This window comes from Aythya marila (assembly GCF_965140915.1).
Source record: "Aythya marila genome assembly, chromosome: 3".
In the NCBI taxonomy this organism is placed as follows: domain Eukaryota; kingdom Metazoa; phylum Chordata; class Aves; order Anseriformes; family Anatidae; genus Aythya; species Aythya marila.
Window position 1 is genome coordinate 78807352 of NC_139044.1, and position 20507 is coordinate 78827858.

Sequence of the window (20507 nt, forward strand, 5' to 3'; positions counted from 1 at the left end):
AAAGTGGTTTGTAGCCTAAAATGTCTTAATACAATTTTCACTGTTCTGTGTATTTATTTTTATATAGTAGCCTGAAACAAATATATTGTTAGAGTATGTAAGTGGTGGAAAGAACCATCTCTCAGATTAACCATTAAGTTTTTCCATACTTCCCTAAACTGCTCCTGGAGGTCACGTAACCTTTCCACATTTGTGGTGAATCCTTGGATGTCTGTATTTTCTGTCTGTATCTCTTACTGTGCATGTAGCTGATTTTTTTAGCCTCAACAAGCTTCATTTACTACTTCTTCCCTTAGGTACCTTGTAACTAAGAAGTGAATGTGTTAGAGAGAAGCATTAGGTTTTTGTTCCATGTGGAATGCATCAGTGGTTCTTACACAAGTGGTAACTGAAGGTACTTTAGTGATCCTGACCCTCAGCCCAAAAAGTAAGCATTGTTCTTCCTGAAAGTCCATGGCAAAGACGATGAATTAGCAGAAAATGGTTTTAGGATTCCTGAAGCATCTTTCTCACTTGAGCTTGTGTTTTAAGGCTTTTAATGTTCTTCTTGGTGGTAATTTGTCAGGTTTATTGGCAGGGCATTAACATTTTTCTCAAAAGAGATCAAATGTCCAGAAAATGTTCATGCGCAAATCATTTGCGACCACATGGGTCGCGCTGCTGAATGAGCTGCTGGTGGCACTCGGGATGCCAGGTGACATGAGCTGTGCAAGAGCACATGTCGGTTAGCGTGGGTGGCCACTGGTAGATAACCTTGGACAAAATAGAAATAAATAACAAGTTTATATCAAAACAAGCAGCATTCTATAAAGCAGGAGCAGTTGACCATGAAATTACTGTTAGGTGTTGTATTATTATACATTAGGATCTGAAGTTTTATTTTAAGTTTCACCCTGAAAACATGGTTCTGTTTTCTAAAGGTAGATGTATTTGCTTAAAAACAATTTTTTGACTGTTCTTTGTTTCTTTTACTAGGGAAGAGGAACAGGGGAAACAACAGCAAAAGCATTATCTTTTTTTTTTTTTTTTTTTTTAAATTGTTCTTGAAAAGATAACCTATATGTGGTGATACGGTGATTGAAGAGCATGCCCTAGAATAATACGAGATACACATGCAAAGTCTGGCTTTTACAAAGTTACAAGCAATTTTGATGTTCAATTCATTTTAAAAATCAAGCTAGCAAGTGAGTTAACTTGTTTGCAGAGGTTAGCTATGTCTTCATCTTGTGTTTTGTTTTCTTTTTTTTATGCACAGTTTGAAAAAGAAGAGGCAAGCCAAGCAAAATGCTGAGACTGTCTCTGCCAATTCACCTGGATCTCCTGTTTCCAAAACTCCTGCTGAGAAAGATGATGGAAGTAAAGTTATTTTGGACCAAATCAGTTCCTCTGAAGACAACTGTAAATTTTCTGGGGAAAAGGAAACTGCTCCAGACAAAGAAAAGAAAAAGAAAAAATACAATCAACTGAAAGACATCAGGCGCACAGAACTTAAAAGATACTATAGTACTGGTGAGTTATCAGTAGAGTAATTTTAAATGCATTTGCTTTGATAGCTTGTTAATGTATTTTTCTCTTATTTTATGGTCTTTCCTTCAAAGGTTAGTTGACTCTGGATATCTTGTCTGTAAAAGCAAACAAAATTGTGTTCTACGTATCCTCTATTTTTAACTTTACCCTTCCGGTTCTTAAAGAAAAAGCATTTCTTGTTTCTCAGTTCTAAAATACAGTGTTACAGGCAACAGTTAAGTCTATTATTGCAATTGTTTTTCTAGACTTTCTCCAATGTTTTATGAAATTGGAGTTCATTTTTTTCCATTGGGTTGTTTCTTAAATGATGTACATTATTATAAGACTTCAGTCTTGATTCATCCCAGTTTGTCCGTTAAAGTGTGAACAAGTAAGGAAATTAACTACATGTTTTTAAACAAAATGTCAAAAGTTTCATGTGCTGAAATACACATCATGTTCTCTTCCTTCCCTCCCACTGTATTGTCAGTACCTCAGTCAGTCATAAATACATTTCTTTACATTTATTCTTGCAATTAATTCAGAGAAAATAAAGTTTGTGCATAAATATATGTGATATGAAAAATTTACAGATGTTTGCAGTTCTGGATTGCAATTTGTGAAGTACTCAAAGTATTTCATAAATTCTATCTAAAATTACTTATCGAGAGGGAATTGGAAAGGATATTTTATAGGAATGAACTCTTAGCTTAAGAGAGCTTTTTTTTTCTTTCTCTTTAAAGAAGAAAGGCAACAAAATACTGCAGATATTGTGCAAACAGACTTCTTTCCTGCTCACGCAGTGTGCGTAGACAGATGATTCCTGAGGAGGAATCGCTAGGAGAAGGAAATGAATCAGCAGTAAAAGTGCTGTTACGCATTGACTGCCACGTGCAGACTAGGCTGCATCTAAAGATTTTTTTATGAGGCAATATGGGCCTTCCCAAAAATAAGGTAAATCGTGGAGCAATGTTTCCTAGCAAGCAGAGGAGTTTGCGGTGATGTATTGACTGTAAGTTTTGGCAGGTTTGAATCTAATAAGTTCAGTGATTTGGAAACTAAAAGAAAAGTTGCTTCAGTGTTGTCTTAAGAAGTTCTTACCATGCTGTTCTTGAAATAAAACAAGTAGAAGGAAAACTGAATAATTATTAAGGAATGAATCTGGACTGTTTTGTTAGAATGCTGGTTTTAGACACAAAGCCCACAACACACACCCCAAAGTGTGAAGTCCTGTTGTATCGCTAACAAAGCGCTTCTCCTAAGGCGTCAATTTATTGTTGGTTTGTACCTAAAGGAATTCAGGGCTGTGTGAGGTAGCTGGGGTTTGTTTCTCTAGTGTGTCAGGAGTCTTGTGAGAAGCTTTGCGCCAGTTGGTGCTTGCTATAGAGAGATGGGGGATGGCGTGCCTCTGTCACAGGTCCTTCTGGCTGACGTGGGAGAATAGAAAGCTCTCCAGGTCTTCCTTGGCTAATGATCCAGCAGTCAATACAAAATGAGGTTTTACTAATGTTTGATAAGCACGCTGGTGTTTTGTGTGGACTGCTGTCATTGTGGGGGTGACTCGTCACAGTGCTCGCTGTCAGGCAGATGTGCAAGGTTCTGCAGTGCACTGAGAAATACAAGAATTCAATTCTACTGTTGACCTGAGCACAGACCCTGCTGACAAAACCCATAGAGAAACCCCTTTGTTATATAAACTCATGCTTTCAGTCCTGAGAAATGAAGATTTTTACCCAACTGGAGCATCAAAGTCGTAGAAGCGAAAGCTTAGAGAGAGGTGGAAAATGGTTGATTGTGAAATAAATATAATAGCTCTGTGTTCCTTATGCAAGTCTCAAAATGCAGTAATTTCAGGTGAGACATTAGTTGCTGCAGTATTAGCCTGCCTGTGTTACACCGGCCTTCTTCCCCTGCAGCTGTACCTGTTAACGTGGTTACTGTGCTCAGCCACTTGTCACTGCAGCCCTCCTGAAAGTCTTTTTTTTTTCCCATGTGATTTCTTCTGAATTTTCCCTTCACTGATATTTCTGAGATTGAAGTGATCTCCCTCTCATTCCTATGGTTAACCATTTTTCTGGGTTTGCTTGCCCAAAGGTTTTTTTTTTTTTTTTTTTTTTTTGGTGTTGTTTTCTAATTATCCAGCTTTAACTTAATTGCCACATTAGATTTCCTGAAAGTTCTAGGCATTACTAATATTTTTTCCTATTTTTTTTCTGCACTTTACCAAAATGCCTAATTTTGCCAGTCTAAAGAAAAACGCATTAGATGCAGCAACAGTTGTGTAGTTTGTCTGATCTGCATGTTGGTACGATGATGCGTGCATAATTTATTTTGTGGCTTCATGGAGGTCCTGCCATAAGCTGCTTTGAGCCCAGCAAGGTCGTGTCTCTCCATCTAAACAAATGAAGACCTCAGCCGTCTGAATAATCTCCCTTTCATATTTTGCAGGACCACAAATGCTTTGTTATTGTTGTTAGAGAAACAGGGAAGGAACATGGCATCTGACTATAATTTGTTCCTCACGCACTGTGTCCCTTCCTTAGAAGCTGGTGAACGTTTGCCTTTATAAACTTGCAAATGCTGGTGGTGACAACCTTACTTTTTGCACCTTGAATTTTTCCTTTTAATTGATTTATGCAAGAGCTGTTAATATTTGAGAAGGATTCTGTTGATTAGATCAATCCCTCTCCAGTAGGGTGACTGCAGTGCAGCTTCTGAAGGCTGCGGAGAGCTGGAGGTGGTGGTGCTCCCTGCCACATTTTGTAGAAAACAGAATGTTTAAAGGCTTATTCTCTGAAGCAGACAGTGTGCAGCTGTGGGGTGAGAAGCTTCTGGCCAAGAGCCGTGGTGTGGTGCTGTCCGCAGCCGGTGGGTGGCATCGCAGAGCCGGGGAGAAGGAGTTCAGCACCCTGCAGAAAGGAGCCCTCCAGCATCCACCTCCCCATCCAGGATTGTTCTGCTCAGCATGGCTTTTGGCACTGTGGTGGCACCGTCACAAGTAACCTAGGGGTACTGCACTACCCATAACCTCTCTCGAGACACTGCTGAATGGCTGAACAGATCCCACCACCAAGTTTCTCCTGTGTAACCTCATGCTTTCGGTCTCTATTAGCACTTGTGTTACTTAGTGGCTTTGTATTGGTTCTGCAATATGCTTGTACCATTCAGTCTCCAAATCTCACACTCTAAAATATTGCTTTGCAGATATAGCCCTTGTTTTCTTACCTTGAAATGACAGAGGCACCAGTACTGCTGCTCTTTCTTTTCTGAGGACCCATGGAAACAACGTTCTCCTTATTTTTTTTACCTTGTCTCTTAGCTTATGTGACAATTGGCTTTTTAACTTCATCTCATATTTTCTGGTATTATTGCTGCAGTAATCTTCTGTCAGACTTCTACAGAAGTATTTGTTCAGCGCAATGCACTTTCTGCTTCGGCACCCCAGCTGCTATCCCTAGTGCCCAGGATGCTCTGCCCTTCCTGGGATAACCCAGGTGACCTGCTTCTGCAGCTTGGCTACTTAGTTCATACGCACTTTCTGTGGGAAGCCTGTTTTGTTGGAAGGTGTTGACTTCCCGAGCTTCAAGATATATGTGTAATATATATCTGAATATATGCGTGTATGTGTATATGTATATAAATTATCTTTCCTTTGTTTTGCTTTTTTTTGTAAATGTCACAGGCTCTAAAACACTCCCACAAATATGAGGGTGAGTTGCAGGATCCCAGTGCTGGAGCTGTAACAGCCTGGAGGCACCACTTCAGTGTCTCTAGGGCAGAGTCCACATCTCTGGGACAAACTACACGGGTGGGATGCTGTGAGACTGGGAAACCAGCATTTCTTTCAGGAATTGCTAAAGCAGATGAACGTGATGGTGCTTTGCCACTGAAGACTGAAAACAATACGGCATTCTGAAAGCAGTGTGGTAATGCTGTAAATTGGGGCTGAGGGCAGCCTTCTGAATTTCATTTGTATATTTACTCCAAAACAATATAATGTGACAATATCAAGATGTGCAGCATATTCCCAGGTTATACCGATTTTGCTTGAAATTGTCATCAGCATATGTGAGGAATTAGTCACCATTAAAGAAAGCATCATGAAGAAAAGCTTGGTATAGGTTACTTGCCCCACATCACACGGGTTTATCAGCAAAACAAAGTCTAGTTTGCTAGCTTATTATCCTGCCCTCTACTCATAAAGCCATCCTTTCTTTTCGTGCAGCCTCCTGTTCTCACTCAATGCACAGCATTCAATTTCTGCAGCGAGTGGGAGGTCACACTAATAGATCTTCATCTTGTGTGTCTGATTTCTGTCCAAAGCAAGCAGGAGTCCTCAATACTGTGACAGGAGTCCCGAGAAGGAAAAATGGTCTGTGCCCACATAATCAGACAAGATAGCACACGTTGAGCAGGGGGTGCCAAAGCAGGTCCCCAGAGGCGGGCAGTGGATTCCTTTATGGTTTGTTCTCCCTGACATGATTTGGGCAGGGGTGGTATGGGAGCAGCATGGCACGCGTGCAGTTACAGAGCCTCTGAACCTTCTGGGTAGCTGGCCAAGAGCAGTTGTTGGTCAATAAAACAGAGAGGATGTAGCAATTTTAAGCACTTGCAGTGTGGTGAGATTTGCCCTGATTGGCACCAAATCAGCAGAGGAGCTCCCCTCATACAGCTAAACTTACTGCCACTTCCAAAGCTGATGGCTGCTTGCAATGAAGTGACAATTATTGTAGAGTTTAAATTAATTAAAACACAGGACACTTACTGAGCCCACTTTTCATGGTGATTTCTAATCGTCAGGCCATTTATTAAATAGGCTCAAAATTAAAGCAGCAGAGAAATAACTTATTTTTTGTTTTGTTATAATTGCCTGGGTAGAATAACAAGGAGTTTGGGATAATTTATGAGTGTGAACTGAACACGGCTGGCAGTGGGCTGGATGGGAAGCTTCACACAGCTGATATATTACATTATTTGTTGAAACCATGTAGAAAGAACGAGGTGGACAAATGACTGAAAGCAGGTTTCAGAGCACTTGTTTGGGAATAGAGAACAAATGATCCCGAATCCCAGGGGATCGGTGTTAAGACTAACAGGTTATGTTCGAGCTGAGTTGTTAATTGGTGTTTACAAGAAGCTGTCACCTGCAGAAGGAACGCCTTTTCTGCAGGCAGCTGAATTTGGCTGGAGGGGTAGGCACCTGAAATAATGCTGCTAGCACTAAATTTCCAACAAAATCAGATGGAAACATCTAAGGTTTCTTGATTTCTCTATGTATGGAATCCTCTTTTAATCCTCACCTTGATGGGTAAGTTCCTGCTTATTGTAAAGCTGAGTAAAAGATACACAAGGGAAACTTGTTGCTATGAATGTAATCCTTAGGTATTGCCTGTCAGCATGCTACAAGCTGCCTCAAAAGCTGTAGTTCAGACAGAAGGTTGATCTGCTTGAAAGGCTGCTGTTACATGGAAGCAAAGCTTTATGAATATATAAAAACAAAGCGTAAAATAGGCTGTTGATAGTAATGAAACTACTGTAAATTTTAAGTGAGAAGTGGGGGAATTGAAATGGGAAAGTAAAGAACAGAACATGAAAAATGTGTCCAGTAGCATAAAATAGAGATTTCTTAACCGTGTTAAGAGGAAAAAAGAAACTAGTTATAATTGTGGCTCATTCTGTGATGCTGGTGGTTGAATTTTCAATAATTTTCTGGTCTGCATCTGAGAAACAAGGAGGAAGAAGAGAAATGGAAGGAAAATTGATGTGTTTTTGTATCCTTTGGTATGATTCTCTTCACTCGGGCACTTAGAAATTACAGCAAAATGTAACTTAAACGATGCATTTTTTTTAATTGGCAGAGCTTCTTTCTATGTAGGAGTCATAAGAGTCTATTAATAAAGAACCTTCCTGTTCACAGATACTAAAAAAATATATATATAAATAAATGTAAGTGTTTAAAAAGGGTTGTTATAACATTTTGATATTCCTTTCTTTAGTTTTCAGTCAAGGCCAGTTGTGTTTATAAGAGTTATGTTGCTGATGTTACATACCAGTGTTTTGTGAGGTCTTTGAGCTTAAATTTTGGAACATCACAAGTTTCCAACTTGGAGAATATCTCACTTTGGTAGGAAGACTGAACACGTGAAGGTATCTGTTGCTTGCTGTGTGTGTTTTACACTTTTTGTAGGTGGAAAAAAATGCAATTGTCAAATTTGTCCAAGGTTGCATGAGTTATAACAAAGCAAGTTACCAGTGCTGAGTTGTGTGAATTGTTTTGTGATTTGAGCACAAGCAAATTGTGTTCTAAGAGTAGGTTTAGAACAAATTTCCAGAACAGATTTCCAGAAACAGGGGTCTGAAAAATTACTGGGGCATGTAATGTGCATATTTCAGTGTAAGCTTGCGGAGGGTCACTTGGAAGAAATGAACAGTAACAGTACTTGGAAGTTTAATGCACAGGAATAATGGGAATTGTGGTGTGACTGCTGTTGAACCACAGTGTCCAAGCTTGCTATCCATGATTCTAGGATGAAGAAGTGCTAGCGGGGTCGTAGCAATGGCCATGCTTCTGCAGACCAAGACCCATTCAGCTCAGCATTTGTTCTCCCACAGAGGCCACACCTGGGTGTCTGGGGAAGATGAAGAGCTCAGTGAATTTTGTATAATTATTTCCTCTGTGTTCTCCCATCCTCTGGCCATTTTCAGCAGGTGGGGGCCTGTGAACAGTCAATCTCTACTCACCATCCCCAAGCCTCCTATGATTTAGTAGCCTTCTCTTTCTAAAATACCTCTCCTCCATCATATCCTTTCCAGCCTGAAGAATTTGGGTAGTCCTTACATGTGAAATCCTCCATGGCTTTGCTCATCTTCATCATCCCTCTCCAAACCTCCATGACCAGGGTGCTGGGGCAGGGGCTGTTTTTGCTTTTAACTCAGATTTGCTGACTTGATTTACTGGGTACTGTCCAGCCCAGCTGGCGGAGGAAGCAAACATTTGGGGGAAAAGAGGGGGGTTATAAGATAGTCCTTTGGTTACAACCCTCCTTGGGGAGGAGGGAAGCAGAGCCTTAACCCAAATTTCCTTTGTATGTAATTGAAATGTCATAGCAAAGAGCTTTGGCAGGCCAAGCAGGCTTGGAGTTGGAGATACATGTGCAGATCAGAAATCTGGCATGCCCTTCAAACAGCGGTGGTCATTACTGAGGAAATTCGAATGGTTGCAGTGGAATTTCCAACACTGGAGGGGAAATACCAGGATTTGGTACTTTCTGAAGATTACATTCTCCTTCAGCGGTTACTCAAAGCAAGATTTAGCACGGTGAAGTCTTGTGACGTGCCCCACAAAGGTCAGATCACAATATGACTGGCGTTAAATCAGCTAAACCTGGTCTCATGGCTGAAGGAACCAGGCACACCTCCAAGGGCTGCCTACTTACCCCAGGCCAGTGTTTTCAAGAGGAGTCAGCACTTGCATTCTGGAGTGCTTCTGCATTTAAAAGCAATTAACTTCGCTGAAAATCAGCCCCTGGAGGATGGGAGGAAAGCTGTGCGGCAACTGGGCATGCTGCGTGCTGTGGGGCTGCGGCAGCTGGACGTGTGCTGGAACGGGGAGCGTGTTGGGAGAGTTAATGAACGGGGCTGTTGTATTTCTGACAGGGATAACAAAGGGAGAGAGACACCTGCGTGGTTAGCAAGGCCTTTGCTGTCAGGGTGTATGGGTTAGTGGTATGAGCACAGCCAGCAGGGTGCCTGTGGGGCAGCCTGAGCCCCAGGAGTGCTCCGGGTGCGTGTGCCCTGTGCTGCTGCTGGGCTGGGCATCCTTTTTAGTCTGGTTCTGGGGGGAAGATCCACACTTCCCATTTTTTTCCATCAGTCCTGGAACAGCAGGCATTCCTGGAGGTGCTTTCAGGCTTCTTATTCTGCACGGGTGTTTCTGGCTGCCGGGAAGCCTGGGTGTGCGGTGCCTGGTGAGTGAGCTCCTTACAGCCTTCAGGCAGGTGTGAGGGGCCATGCTTGGAAGCTCTATGTAATGTAAGTTTTGTATTCTCAGGTCTTCTAAAATGCCCATCTTCTGGGGGGAGTGCCTGTGCATGTTCCCTCAGCCCTGTTCTGCTGGCAGACTAATTCTCCTCACATATTTTCTTTGGGCCCCGATACAACAGTTAGAAATTTTATGCATGCTTTTGACAACAGCTTCATCATCGATCGCTTTAAACTGCTTGTGGAGCTGTGCCCAAATCCAATAGTGCTCCGAAGTGACTGATCTTAGATCTCCTTTCAGGGAGCAGCTGTGCAGTCGTGTGCATTAAGCCTCTGTCATTGCCAAGGTAAATACATTAAAGAAATTAAAGTCAATTTATGTGAAAGGGTTTGTTCTTAATCATTGCTTAGTCTGAAAAGTGTATTAGGTATTAAAAAAAAACACACCTTATTGACTTGCAGTTTCAATTGTATGTTGCAATTTATTTTATTTTTTTTTTTAGAGTAAGGTATGTACGTGGAGAGTGTTTCTTAATGGAAGTCTCTGCCTTTTCTGATTCCTAGCGTTTTGTTTCTTAACTTAACCTGAATGAACTCATCCAGTGGTGGCCAGACATGGCAGTATGAAATCTTTCCTTCCTGTACCAATCAGGGTTTTCTTCGGTAACAGAAAACAGGATGTAAAATTTGCATAAGAATTGAGTCCCTAGCCCTGTAGATACCAACTGTCTGTGGAGCTGCTCAGTTAAGTGAGAGAAAGTGAGAACGACCTGATCTGTTTGATCTAAGGATGTGTGGAGCTTTCTTCTTGGGGTTGCCAGTAACACAGTGTGTGTATTTCTGTAGTGTGTTCAGAGACTGACACGCTTAGTCTGCTCTGTGCAGTTTGCTCTGATACCACAGAGCTCTGCAGGGCGTGTGCATCTGCAGGTGACCAACTTTGCCAGAAAAGCTCTTTAATGTGCCATGAATAAAGGGTAAAAAGGTGCCTAAGAGCGCCTGCTATCCAGGGCAACGCTCACCAGACACTTTGTTACTGCCTTTATTAAACTGAAAACATAGAGGATTTTTCCCTGATTTTCAGGAAAGTTAGAACTTGCATGCAGAAAAAGTGTTTTAATCATAGTCTTTTTTTTTTTTTTTTTAATATGATTGACCTGGCTAGTTTTTGGGTACAGACTTCTCCTTTAAGCCTGGGATTACAGTTGCAATACAGTAAGACAGCTGATACCCTTCTGTCTGCTAAATTGTACAAAGCACAAAATTAAATTTGTCCCGCAGCTCTGCCTGGCTGTATCAGTGCATCCAAGAGGGCCTTTTTTCCTACACAAATATGAGGGCAGGGTGTTTTAAAGGCAGTGTCAAACACAGGGATCTTGGGTTGAATGGTCTTGAACTAGGAGCTGGAAGAAGTGATGACAGAAGATGTGAACAGGTTATAGTCTTGAGTCTGTACATTTCTTTTATGTCGGTAAAACTGAACCTTGGGTGGGGAGGAGGCTTCTGGATGCTGAGTTTGCAAGCATCATGCAAGTCAATATTTCAGTGGAAGGTTGATTTAACATTGTGTATAGTATAATGCTGATGTTGCTAGTGGGGAACCTGACCTTGCTGCTGCCAAACAGTCCTGACAATATAATAATGTGGTAGTGGGGTTCCTGCCATGTGCGTGCCCAGCATAACCAGCAAGCCTGTAGCAGCCCATGCTGAAGTTTTTATTGCTGTATCTTTGCTTTGCCTGTTATTCACACCTCTAGGTTGAAGATAACGTGTGTACCTGCACACCACGTAGTTCTACACCTGGTGGCTGTAGAGCTGCAGACAGTAGCTGTTTAACCTGCCCTTAAGTGGTGGACATCCACTGCTCACGGGCTGTGGATTTCCCTGGATTTCCTTTTGAATGGTCACACTTAAAGATTTCTGTAAAAAGATCATCTTTTATTTCACCACTGCTTCCTCTATATGCAGGAATGCACAGCAAGACATCTGGCAGTGGAATGGGAGGCTAAAATTAGCGTGCTTTCATGTATCCAGACAGCATCAGTTTGAACTAAAGACAAGCTTCAGGAAAAAAATATAACAATCTATATATATCAGATATAGGAGTGATAATGAAGAAAGAAAGCTATTAATTGTCATTTTCCAAAGGAAATAACAGGGGTAGGAACTGGCAGTATCATCCTATCGGAAAGCTGGGGAGGGACTGTTTATCAGGGAGCATAGTGATAGGACAAGGGGGAATGGCTTTAGACTAAAAGAAGGGTAGGCTTAGATTAGATATTGGGAAGAAATTCTTTACTCTGAGTGTGGTGAGGCCCTGGTGCTGGCTGCCCAGAGGAGCTGTGGATGCCCCATCCCTGGAGGTGTCCAAGGCCAGGCTGGATGGGGCTTTGGGCAACCTGGTCTGGTGGGAGGTGTCCCTGCCCATGGCAGGGGAGTGGAACTGGATGGGCTTTAAGGTCCCTTCCAACACAAACCACTCTGTGTTTCTGTGATCCAAGTGCTTCAGCTGTGGTAGGGCTGTTGTATTTTCAGATATTCCTGTCCTCCCCATTCCCACGCCTCTGTTCTCTCCCCACTCTTTCCCTCCGCCATCCTCAGAGGTGACACCACGCTTGTTTAAATGCCACCTTGCCCTGGAAGGATTAGACAGGTTGGGATGCAGTAAGAACTAATTGATTGGCATAGGATGAGCAGAAACTAACACTAGGAAACTATTTACATTTTTTAAAGCATAATCCAAAAAAATAAGCTCCCTAAGAGAGGAACTGAAAACTTGTTTTATACAATAGTGTGGATATCTCAAATTTGTACAGGGTTGCATTTTGAAATAGTGTTCCTCATACTAAAATCTCAAATAAGACTGTGACTCATGGTTTAGAGCACTCCATAAAATATAAGGAAAGGTAATAAGAGCGAGATTGATTCTGCCATCTTATGTTGATGGATTGGCTCTGCATCGTATATTAGCAGGATATTAGCAGCGTGTATTAGCTTGTGCCAGCAGTTTATTCATGGTATTCGAGGAGCTGCTCGGTCTTTGCTATAGTAACTGTCACTTAGCTCCGCAGAGATAGCAGTTCTCATTAACTCCTCATAGAGACCGAATTGCGCAAACACAATTTTGAAACTAAGGAGGGCTTCTTTCCCTCATGAAATCTGTTACTCCTTACTGCTGTTACTGCTGTCAGCCATCTATTTGCTGCTAAAACTTGCTGATTTTATGCCATCCAATTCTTTCTGGCTGTTCCTCAGTCTTTAAGAGCAATAAACAAGTTTCATAGGTGCAAATTGGTTTTCTCTTTAAAAATTCTTTTAAAAGTGGTTCAGGATAGATTTAGACAAGCTCCATACGCCTGGTGACTACAGTTTTCATAGGCAACGGTTTCATAAGTACAGATAAGTGATACAAACAGCCTGATGTTTGTGCATGAATTAACGCCTTGCTGTGACTGAGAAGGGAGGCCTTGTGCTTCCTGCCCCTGCTCCATCTGATCATAAGGTAAGGTGAGTCAATTCGCTTCGCCAACAAAAAATATTGAGTTAGTTTTTTGTTTTAATCAGTTGAATTGGCTCTTTTTGGGATCAGGTGAGAGCCAGAGTCCAAGGTAAAAGCATGCAAGGAGAGAACAGCTCTCCCCTAAGAAGCCATTGTTTTGTCTTACGGGCAGATTGTTCTGGAGGAGAATTGAGTGTCACTGCTAAATAATGTGAGACTGAAGGAATCCAGAGCAGAAGTCATATACTTCTCTGTGGTTAAACTTTATATAAATCCTCTGAAACTTCAGTCCTGTGTAGCTTTGTATAATTGTAGTGTGTTCCACAAACACTTCTCTGCCTCATGTTTAAGTAAGCTATTGATCATCTAGGCCGCTGTACCCTTGCTGAGATCAGTTTGGTAGCTGTGTGGATTTTGCTTCTGTTACATTCCCTTAATGCAATTCAAGTGGTTCTTGATGTGTGAGTCTTTCCTTTTCTGTATGGTATTTGTGTGTAGAGGGGTGCATATCACCGTTCATCCCGTAAATGCTTTTCTCTGCGTAAGCAGTGTTGACTTTGCCTTGGGCTCAGGGTGTTATATTTTTTGTTATTTCTACAGTTTACATGCTCTAAATGCCATATAGTTTAAGAGCTGTTTTCGTTTTTTTTTTTTTTTTTTTTTTTTTTTGTGTGTGTTCTCCAAAGTATTCACCTTTTTTGTAGAAAAAAATTACTTTACCCAGTTTTGTTTTTTAATCCCTCTACCATTTTTATTTCTGCCCTTCATATGTTTAGCTGCAATATACCGTTCACAGATTTTTATTTGTTCATCTCCTAAACATTTAAACATACTAACTTGATTTATACTGTGAAGACTTCCTCTGCAGAGAACTCTTGTCCTGTTACCAACCTGCAGTCTTGGACAAGCCATGGAGGCCTACAGATGGACAGCTGGGGTTGAATTTTAGGCACCTGAGAGGTCCCTCTTGTTTCTGACACTGCTCTTTGCCTGCGTTTTGCGATCTGGCAAATATTTTCCAGTATAGTAGTGTGAACTGCCACTTCCAAGAATTAAGAAAAAGTTCAAGATGCCCCAGTATGATCCCAGCTTCATGAGGGATGCAGTTACTTCAGAGCCCCAAATTGCTCTTGGAAAACTTGATCCAGAAACTTAGGCAAATCCTACCCAAAATGAAGCAGTGACTAGTACCTCAGTATCAGTTACATCTCCAAGAGCAAGGCTGAATATGGTTTAAAAACACTGTTCACAACTGTTAGTTTTTTCCTCAGCCTCAGCACATATTTCAGCCTTGTATAAGGAGGTACTTATTAATGTCTGCAAGAACTTTGCTAATGGAGGTGTTCCCCTTGTGGCATTCATGCTTGGTTTAAAAAGAAATTATGAACTGTTACCCAAAACATGACGGGCAGAAATGAGATTTTTCTTTTACCCGAACCCTTCCTTTATCTTCAGCCGGTGCCCAGAGTGCCAGCAGCCCTCTGCCACCCCTGCCTTTGGTGGACATCCTCTGCACGTCCTTGCTGCTCATGCTACTGCACAGCCTCTCTTTTAAGCTTCCCTTCTGACTGTAATGTTCGATATAAAGACTCTTCTAGTCAGCACTCTGACATGTTTTTCAGGCTCAGCACATTTCAGCTACTGGCCTGTTGTTTTCCAGGTGAGGTTTAAAGCTGGAGCACCGGACTGCTGGCTGCCTCTCAACGTTTCTTTACAACAATGTGCTAAAAAATTCTCTTGGCAGTTGCACTGCACGAACTGCCTCCCTCTGAAATACTTTTTTTTTTTTTTCCCCTCCACCTAAAATTCAGTGCCCTTTTTAACTAGATCATTGCTCCTCCTCTCACTTTTCTAACAGATGCTAGTAAAGGTAACTTTGACTGCTGTGGTGTGCATCTTGCCATCTTAACCTTCAGAGCCGCTTAGTTGCTGGGTGCATGGTGAGCCGTGGGAGGCTCTTGTGCCCCTCACACTTTCCTTGTAGGGTTTGCATCTCCTGCTGTGCCCCATCCATCCTGCCTGATACGTGTGTGCCAGCAAAAGAGTGACAATGATGCTGCCCTGTGCCACATCTCCTTTTGCTTTGCATTTTAGCACAGCACGTTTGGATTGTAATAACCTGTTAAAAGTGTAACATACAGCATTGCTTTGTGCCTCGGCAGATTAAACCAGAGCACCTAAAAACTCAGTTTGTGAAGGAAGGAGTCAATGACTAGATCGAAAAAGAGTTTAAGTTCCTTGACAATATTTCCAGTTTTCCATGTAGAAGCTGCAGTATATGAATATTGCATGAGTCTCGTGTCCAAATTCTTATTTAAATATGCCTTAAAATACCGTCTCCATTTATTGCAGAAGGAGGTACTACCTTTGCTATATCAGTTCCTGGAACTGTTGTGACTTTGTTTTGGGGCTGTGTATTTTCAGGTGATCTCTTCACTCCTTTAAAAGACATGCCTTGAAAGTAGCTAGTGCACAACCGTGATCAATTGCTAATGAAAACAGAGAAAAATCATTTTCAGGCTGTAGATATTTCAGAATTGATGTGGCAGGATTTGTTATTGGTCTGGGAGTTGTTATTCCCCTATGGCAGAAGTTTCACTGATTGATAAGCACACAGGAGCTCATGGAGGGTGACAGCTGACTTGTTGTTCCAGTGATTTGAGAAGAAAAGGAACCTGAATGATGAAATGATTCAGTCAAGGAAAAATAGAAGTAAAGGTGAGGGCTTGGCAGGAGGGTGTTAGAGAAGTCAGGAGCAGAACTGAAGAACAGACACTAAAGGTGGTGTGTGGGGGTCATTGGTGTGTTGTCTTTTAAATTCTCTTCATGTAGCATGGTCGCAGTCCACTACCCAAATCTGAGCTGAGAATTTTTTCCATCCACCTTGCTGCCTTTGAAAAGTGCTTGTGGAGGCAAAACTAAATCATCCTGTACTCAGCTGCTCTGTGTATATGGCATTTCTGAAAGTTATTAAAACGTCAATCTAAAAAGCAGAGATGGAAAAAATTGTTCAGATAAACTGATTCATCTTTCTCCTCCTTCCTCGCGCTGCCCGAGGAGGGCTTTTGTGTTCTTGAAGTCTATCTATAATGACTTAAGTGACACTTACTGTGCTACATCTCTGCCAAGATAGTTGGTGTTGGGCCTCGTTTGCTGATAAGGGAGCTACCCTCAGGAAGCCTTGTCTGCGTAATTTCTTATCAGCACTCTGATTAGGTTACTCCAAGTGATAACTGTCCTCTGAATGCATTGCCATTTAGATTATTCACTCCTTGACTCTGGTGCTTGTTTAGGCTGTAACTAGTATACTTCTATTTCTTCTAACAAATCCATCAGAGAGACGTCGGTCTGGAGTGTCCCGAAACAGCGGTGAAGTTCTCACTGACATCTTACAGTTCTAAGGAAACCTTCGTTGTGTTACTGTATCAGTTAATAGCTCTTTTGCATCTTGAAAACAGCATGTGGTTTTCCTTGCTCTATCTCAAAAAAAAGCATATTAGAAAAAGAAGTAGTAAAGAGAAGCGCAGCCTGTGTGATGAGAGGAATAGGAAAGTTTACAGGGCACTAGTATTAGTCGACCTGAAAAAATGATATGACTGAGGGAAAATGTAGAGAAATCTGTGACGACATACACGGTATGCAGAAGGTGAATAAGGATTGTTTATTTGTTTAGCCTTAAGATGATATCAAATAGGATGCTCGGTGAACTTAACCAAGTTTTAAACTTTAAGTAGAAGAAAGGAGGCAATGGTTTATATAGTGCATAATGGTATTGTGGGGTTCACTGTCATAGGACTAGCGTGGGGATCTTGGGAGTGCAAAGGGACTGGGCCGCTGTCCAGTGGCTTCTGCTGTCTTCTACCTGGCAAAATCCATTATATCTAGCTGCTCTGGGGGCTACTCAGGGAAAAGATTGTGCTGTTTGCATGCTGCCTAAGGATTTGTTAAGACACAGATTAATGAGTAAAATGGACTTTTGGTCTAACTATGCTATTGCCTCTGTTCTTTCAGGCTACTGAGTTTATTTACGTGGTGTGGGAAGTGATCAGTCCTTCAGCCCCTTGTTTACTTCTGCATTCCTGACAGCATCACTGGTCATCAGCCGAGCTGTCAGGCCAGTTCAGCTCTCATTGCTGGTGCTAAAAAGCCTCGCGCTGATTTCAGCCAGTAGCAGGTTGGTCTGTAATGGGGGTGGTGACGATATCGCCTTGCTCTGGCACGTCACGCACCAGTGTGAGCAACCCAGGGTTCTGCTGATGCTGCTTGACCTATTCTATCTATTTGTACAGCTATTTACATAGTTGCAGAGGTGTAATTCTCCTATCATGTGTCAACATCTTCTGGATGGTAAACTGACCTCTTTGTCTTACCCCTTCAGGAGTTGCTTTCTGAATTACTGCTTTTTTGCAATGTTTCCCACAGAACTGCAAAATTAAGTACAAGCAGTCTGCTAGGAAAATGAACTAGGTATAAATATATCAAGGGCAGAAAAATTTCCATTTTAAACCTGTCAGTTTTAATAGGTCTGTATTTTCTTGCCTGTTCTCAATCAGCATTCTTTTTCTCATTGCTCATTAGTTTTACTATTTTTACACAGTTCCTATTTTACAAGTTTCCTGAAATGGCAGAGAGGTGCAGTCCACCCACTCCACCCTTTTCCTTCAAGTGCAATGTGATTTCACTTGTGTTAACACGCAGCCAGCGCTCACATTTGTACGATGCTGCGTTCAGTGCAGGAACACTTGGGAGGCAGAACAGATTCACTTCACCACTAAGGGAACTTCCAAGTTCAAAAAGTAGCCAGTGGGTTTTATTTAATGCCTGTGAAGAGGTGCATCTCTTCCATCCAGTTCTGGCTGAAAGAAATGTGGTTACTGACGGTCAGCCTGAATAGCTTCTATCACGCCTTCATGTGCTGTGGATGCCTGTGGGACTACTGCTGTCGGATAACGTCAGAAAACATTTGGCTTCCTGAAGACGAAATGAGAGAGGATAAGAGCACTGGAAAAATAGTGTATTGTTGTTCTGCTTTCTTTGCCAGTCGTGTTCCCCCCTCCCACCCTGCTATATTGATTCATTGCAGAGTACAGTTTGTCACCTCGGCCTAGCTATGTGTATAAGGGGAGTGAGCAGTACCTGTCAGATTTAATGGATTCATTGGAATTATTTCTTCTAAAGGGCTGATATTTATTTATTTATTTATCATTACAAAGCTTTGGATTCAAAATCAAAACCACAGACAACAATGAAGACTTTTCATTGGTGAGAATTATATGATGGGGTTCGGAATTGCCAAAGTCTGTCAGGTGGTTAGGGGTAGTGTAAGAATGGTATCTGGAATCCTTGTTGCAGGAGACTTTATAAATAAAAATATAAAATCTGAACAAGAAGTCTCAGATTTTGGTTTTGAAAGGCAGGTGGATACACAGACTCTGGCTTCTTTTAGCCTATGCATGGTAGAGTCTGTAGGGAGTTTCCTGAGAGAGCAGCAGCTGCAGGCATCCTGCCTTCAGGTGTTTAAGGTACTTAAGGGATCTTTTCATGAGAGGGGAAGGGTGGAAAGGAGCAGCTTTTACTACTACTTTTGAGACAAAGCATGTCTCTCAGTAGCATGAACCTTGGCATGAAGCTGTAGAGGAGAAAGTTAACTGTCTTGGTGTAGTGTTTTGTATTCCCCTGATGCTACAGAGAGGTTGCTGACACAGTCAGTTCTCTGTCACCTCTCCCACCTTCCAAAGACAAAGTCTTGGAACTAAAACTGGTTAGCTAATGGCATATAGCACAAGCTCCACAGGGAAACTGCTGCTGCTGTGTATTGCTATTCTTCTCATTCACATGCAAAATCAACTTCATGTTCAACAGGTATAAATTCTCCCTCCCTTCCCACAATTATCTGGACTGCTTTATTTTTCCCCCTATGGTCTTACTGGCGCATGTCCTGTTAATGTAATATTTTTTCTTAATAAACGTGTGCTGTTTCAAGCTAAGAAAGACTTAATCTATTTGAAAATTTCTCTACTTTTCCTGCTATACCAAATGATTTAACAGAAGATCTAGTTTACCTGTAAACCTTTCCTTGCCTGTACTGATAGGTTGCAGGCAGCTTATACAGTTTGCCTTCACATTTGTGTTATGTAACTTTAATTATCCTGAAGTAATTGAAGTGGTGTCTCCTGAGTAACAAGAAAGGGTGGGATTGAGCTTATTGTTAGTTGGGGGAATTTCTTCAAACAAGATCGTGCCATATTGGCAGTTGTACTTAAATACTGGTTATGGAGAGTATTCACTGTTTGCCGCTTCTGTCCATCCTTCACCATTGACTTTGATCTGATTAAGACAGTGGCAATGATGAAAATGCAAATGGTCAGAAAAAGGCAGCAGGAGTGCTTATTCTGAAAGTTTCACTGTGGGTCTCCAGTCTCGGAGATGAAATTGCTGAGATAATTGAGGGATGTTCTGCTCCAAAATGCTCTCTGCCCGCGTGTGCCAGCTGGGCATGCCATGAGGTGCTCGTGTTGGCCTCTGGTGGCTGAGGGAGAGGGTCCCAGTGTGTGTGGGTTCAGTCCTCAGAAAGCACTGGGTCAGTTCCCAGCATTAGTGTCACTGTGGAAACCAGCGGGCAGAAGGGCCAGGTGTGACACGTTGTGGGCCCCTCCTTTCTTTTTGTGTACATTACAGTCTGTATACGAGTCCTCGCCCTCCTTTTTACTATCTGCCTCTCGCTCTGTGGAAATAGCAAAGGTTGCGGTGCAGCCTGAACGCCAGCCAGGTGCCTCGCCTTGCCGTCCCCCGGCCTCCCTTCCCAGGGGTCCCCCTGGTCCTGCTGCCGGGTGTGCTGGGCCCAGCCCTGCCTTTTCACCGCTCCCACCCGTGCCCAGGCCCTGGGGCACACGGGGCAGCCATGCGCGGCCTCTCTGCACCCCGGCCCCGCTCCTGGAGCTGGGGCTGCCCGCCGCCCTCGCCCCCACCACCAGCAGCAGGTAGGCGAGCGTGGGCTTGGGTGTGGGGTGAGCCTGTGGGGCTGGGACGGCCGCAGGCAGCAGGACGGATGGGCAGCAGGCAGCTTCCCTCGTCCTTGGCTTTGCTGCCCCTCTGCCGGGGTAAAGGGGAAGAGGAGCCGCCCTGCTATGGCTGCATGGGCCTCGCTGGTGCTTGGGCAGGTGCAGCCCTTTCATCGTGCTGGTGGAAAATGTCTTCTGAACAAGCTTTGTGCTTATGCTGCCTTGTGCTGTCTTACACTGCTGTGTGCACACTTGTTGCACAGGGCTGTTGGCGTACTTCAAGCCTCAGAGTCTAAAATAGCATTTAAGTATGAGGTACTGGTGATGAAATGGTGTTGAACCAGTATTTGCCGTGGTCATAACGATGCAGTAGCAGTGCATATATTCTCAGCCTTGATAGCAGCTCGTCACACAAAGTGCTCATATCCAGCAGCTGAATTGTGTGGTAATCATGGAGAAAAGCATGGGAGCGGCTCCGTATTGATACGGTATCGTGTACGTTATTCTTCCAGAGTTCCTGA

General features: G+C 42.6%; 1 protein-coding gene across 4 annotated transcripts in view; it reads left to right on the forward strand.

Annotated features, from left to right (window-relative positions):
* NCOA7 (nuclear receptor coactivator 7) overlaps positions 1-20507 on the forward strand; it is an 88951-nt gene that overhangs the window by 38370 nt on the left and 30074 nt on the right. For all 4 annotated transcript variants that reach the window (XM_082757408.1, XM_082757407.1, XM_082757410.1 and 1 more), the window contains one exon: positions 1256-1509. In XM_082757408.1, the coding sequence (XP_082613534.1) occupies positions 1256-1509 (254 nt within the window). The remainder of the gene's footprint in view (positions 1-1255; positions 1510-20507) is intronic.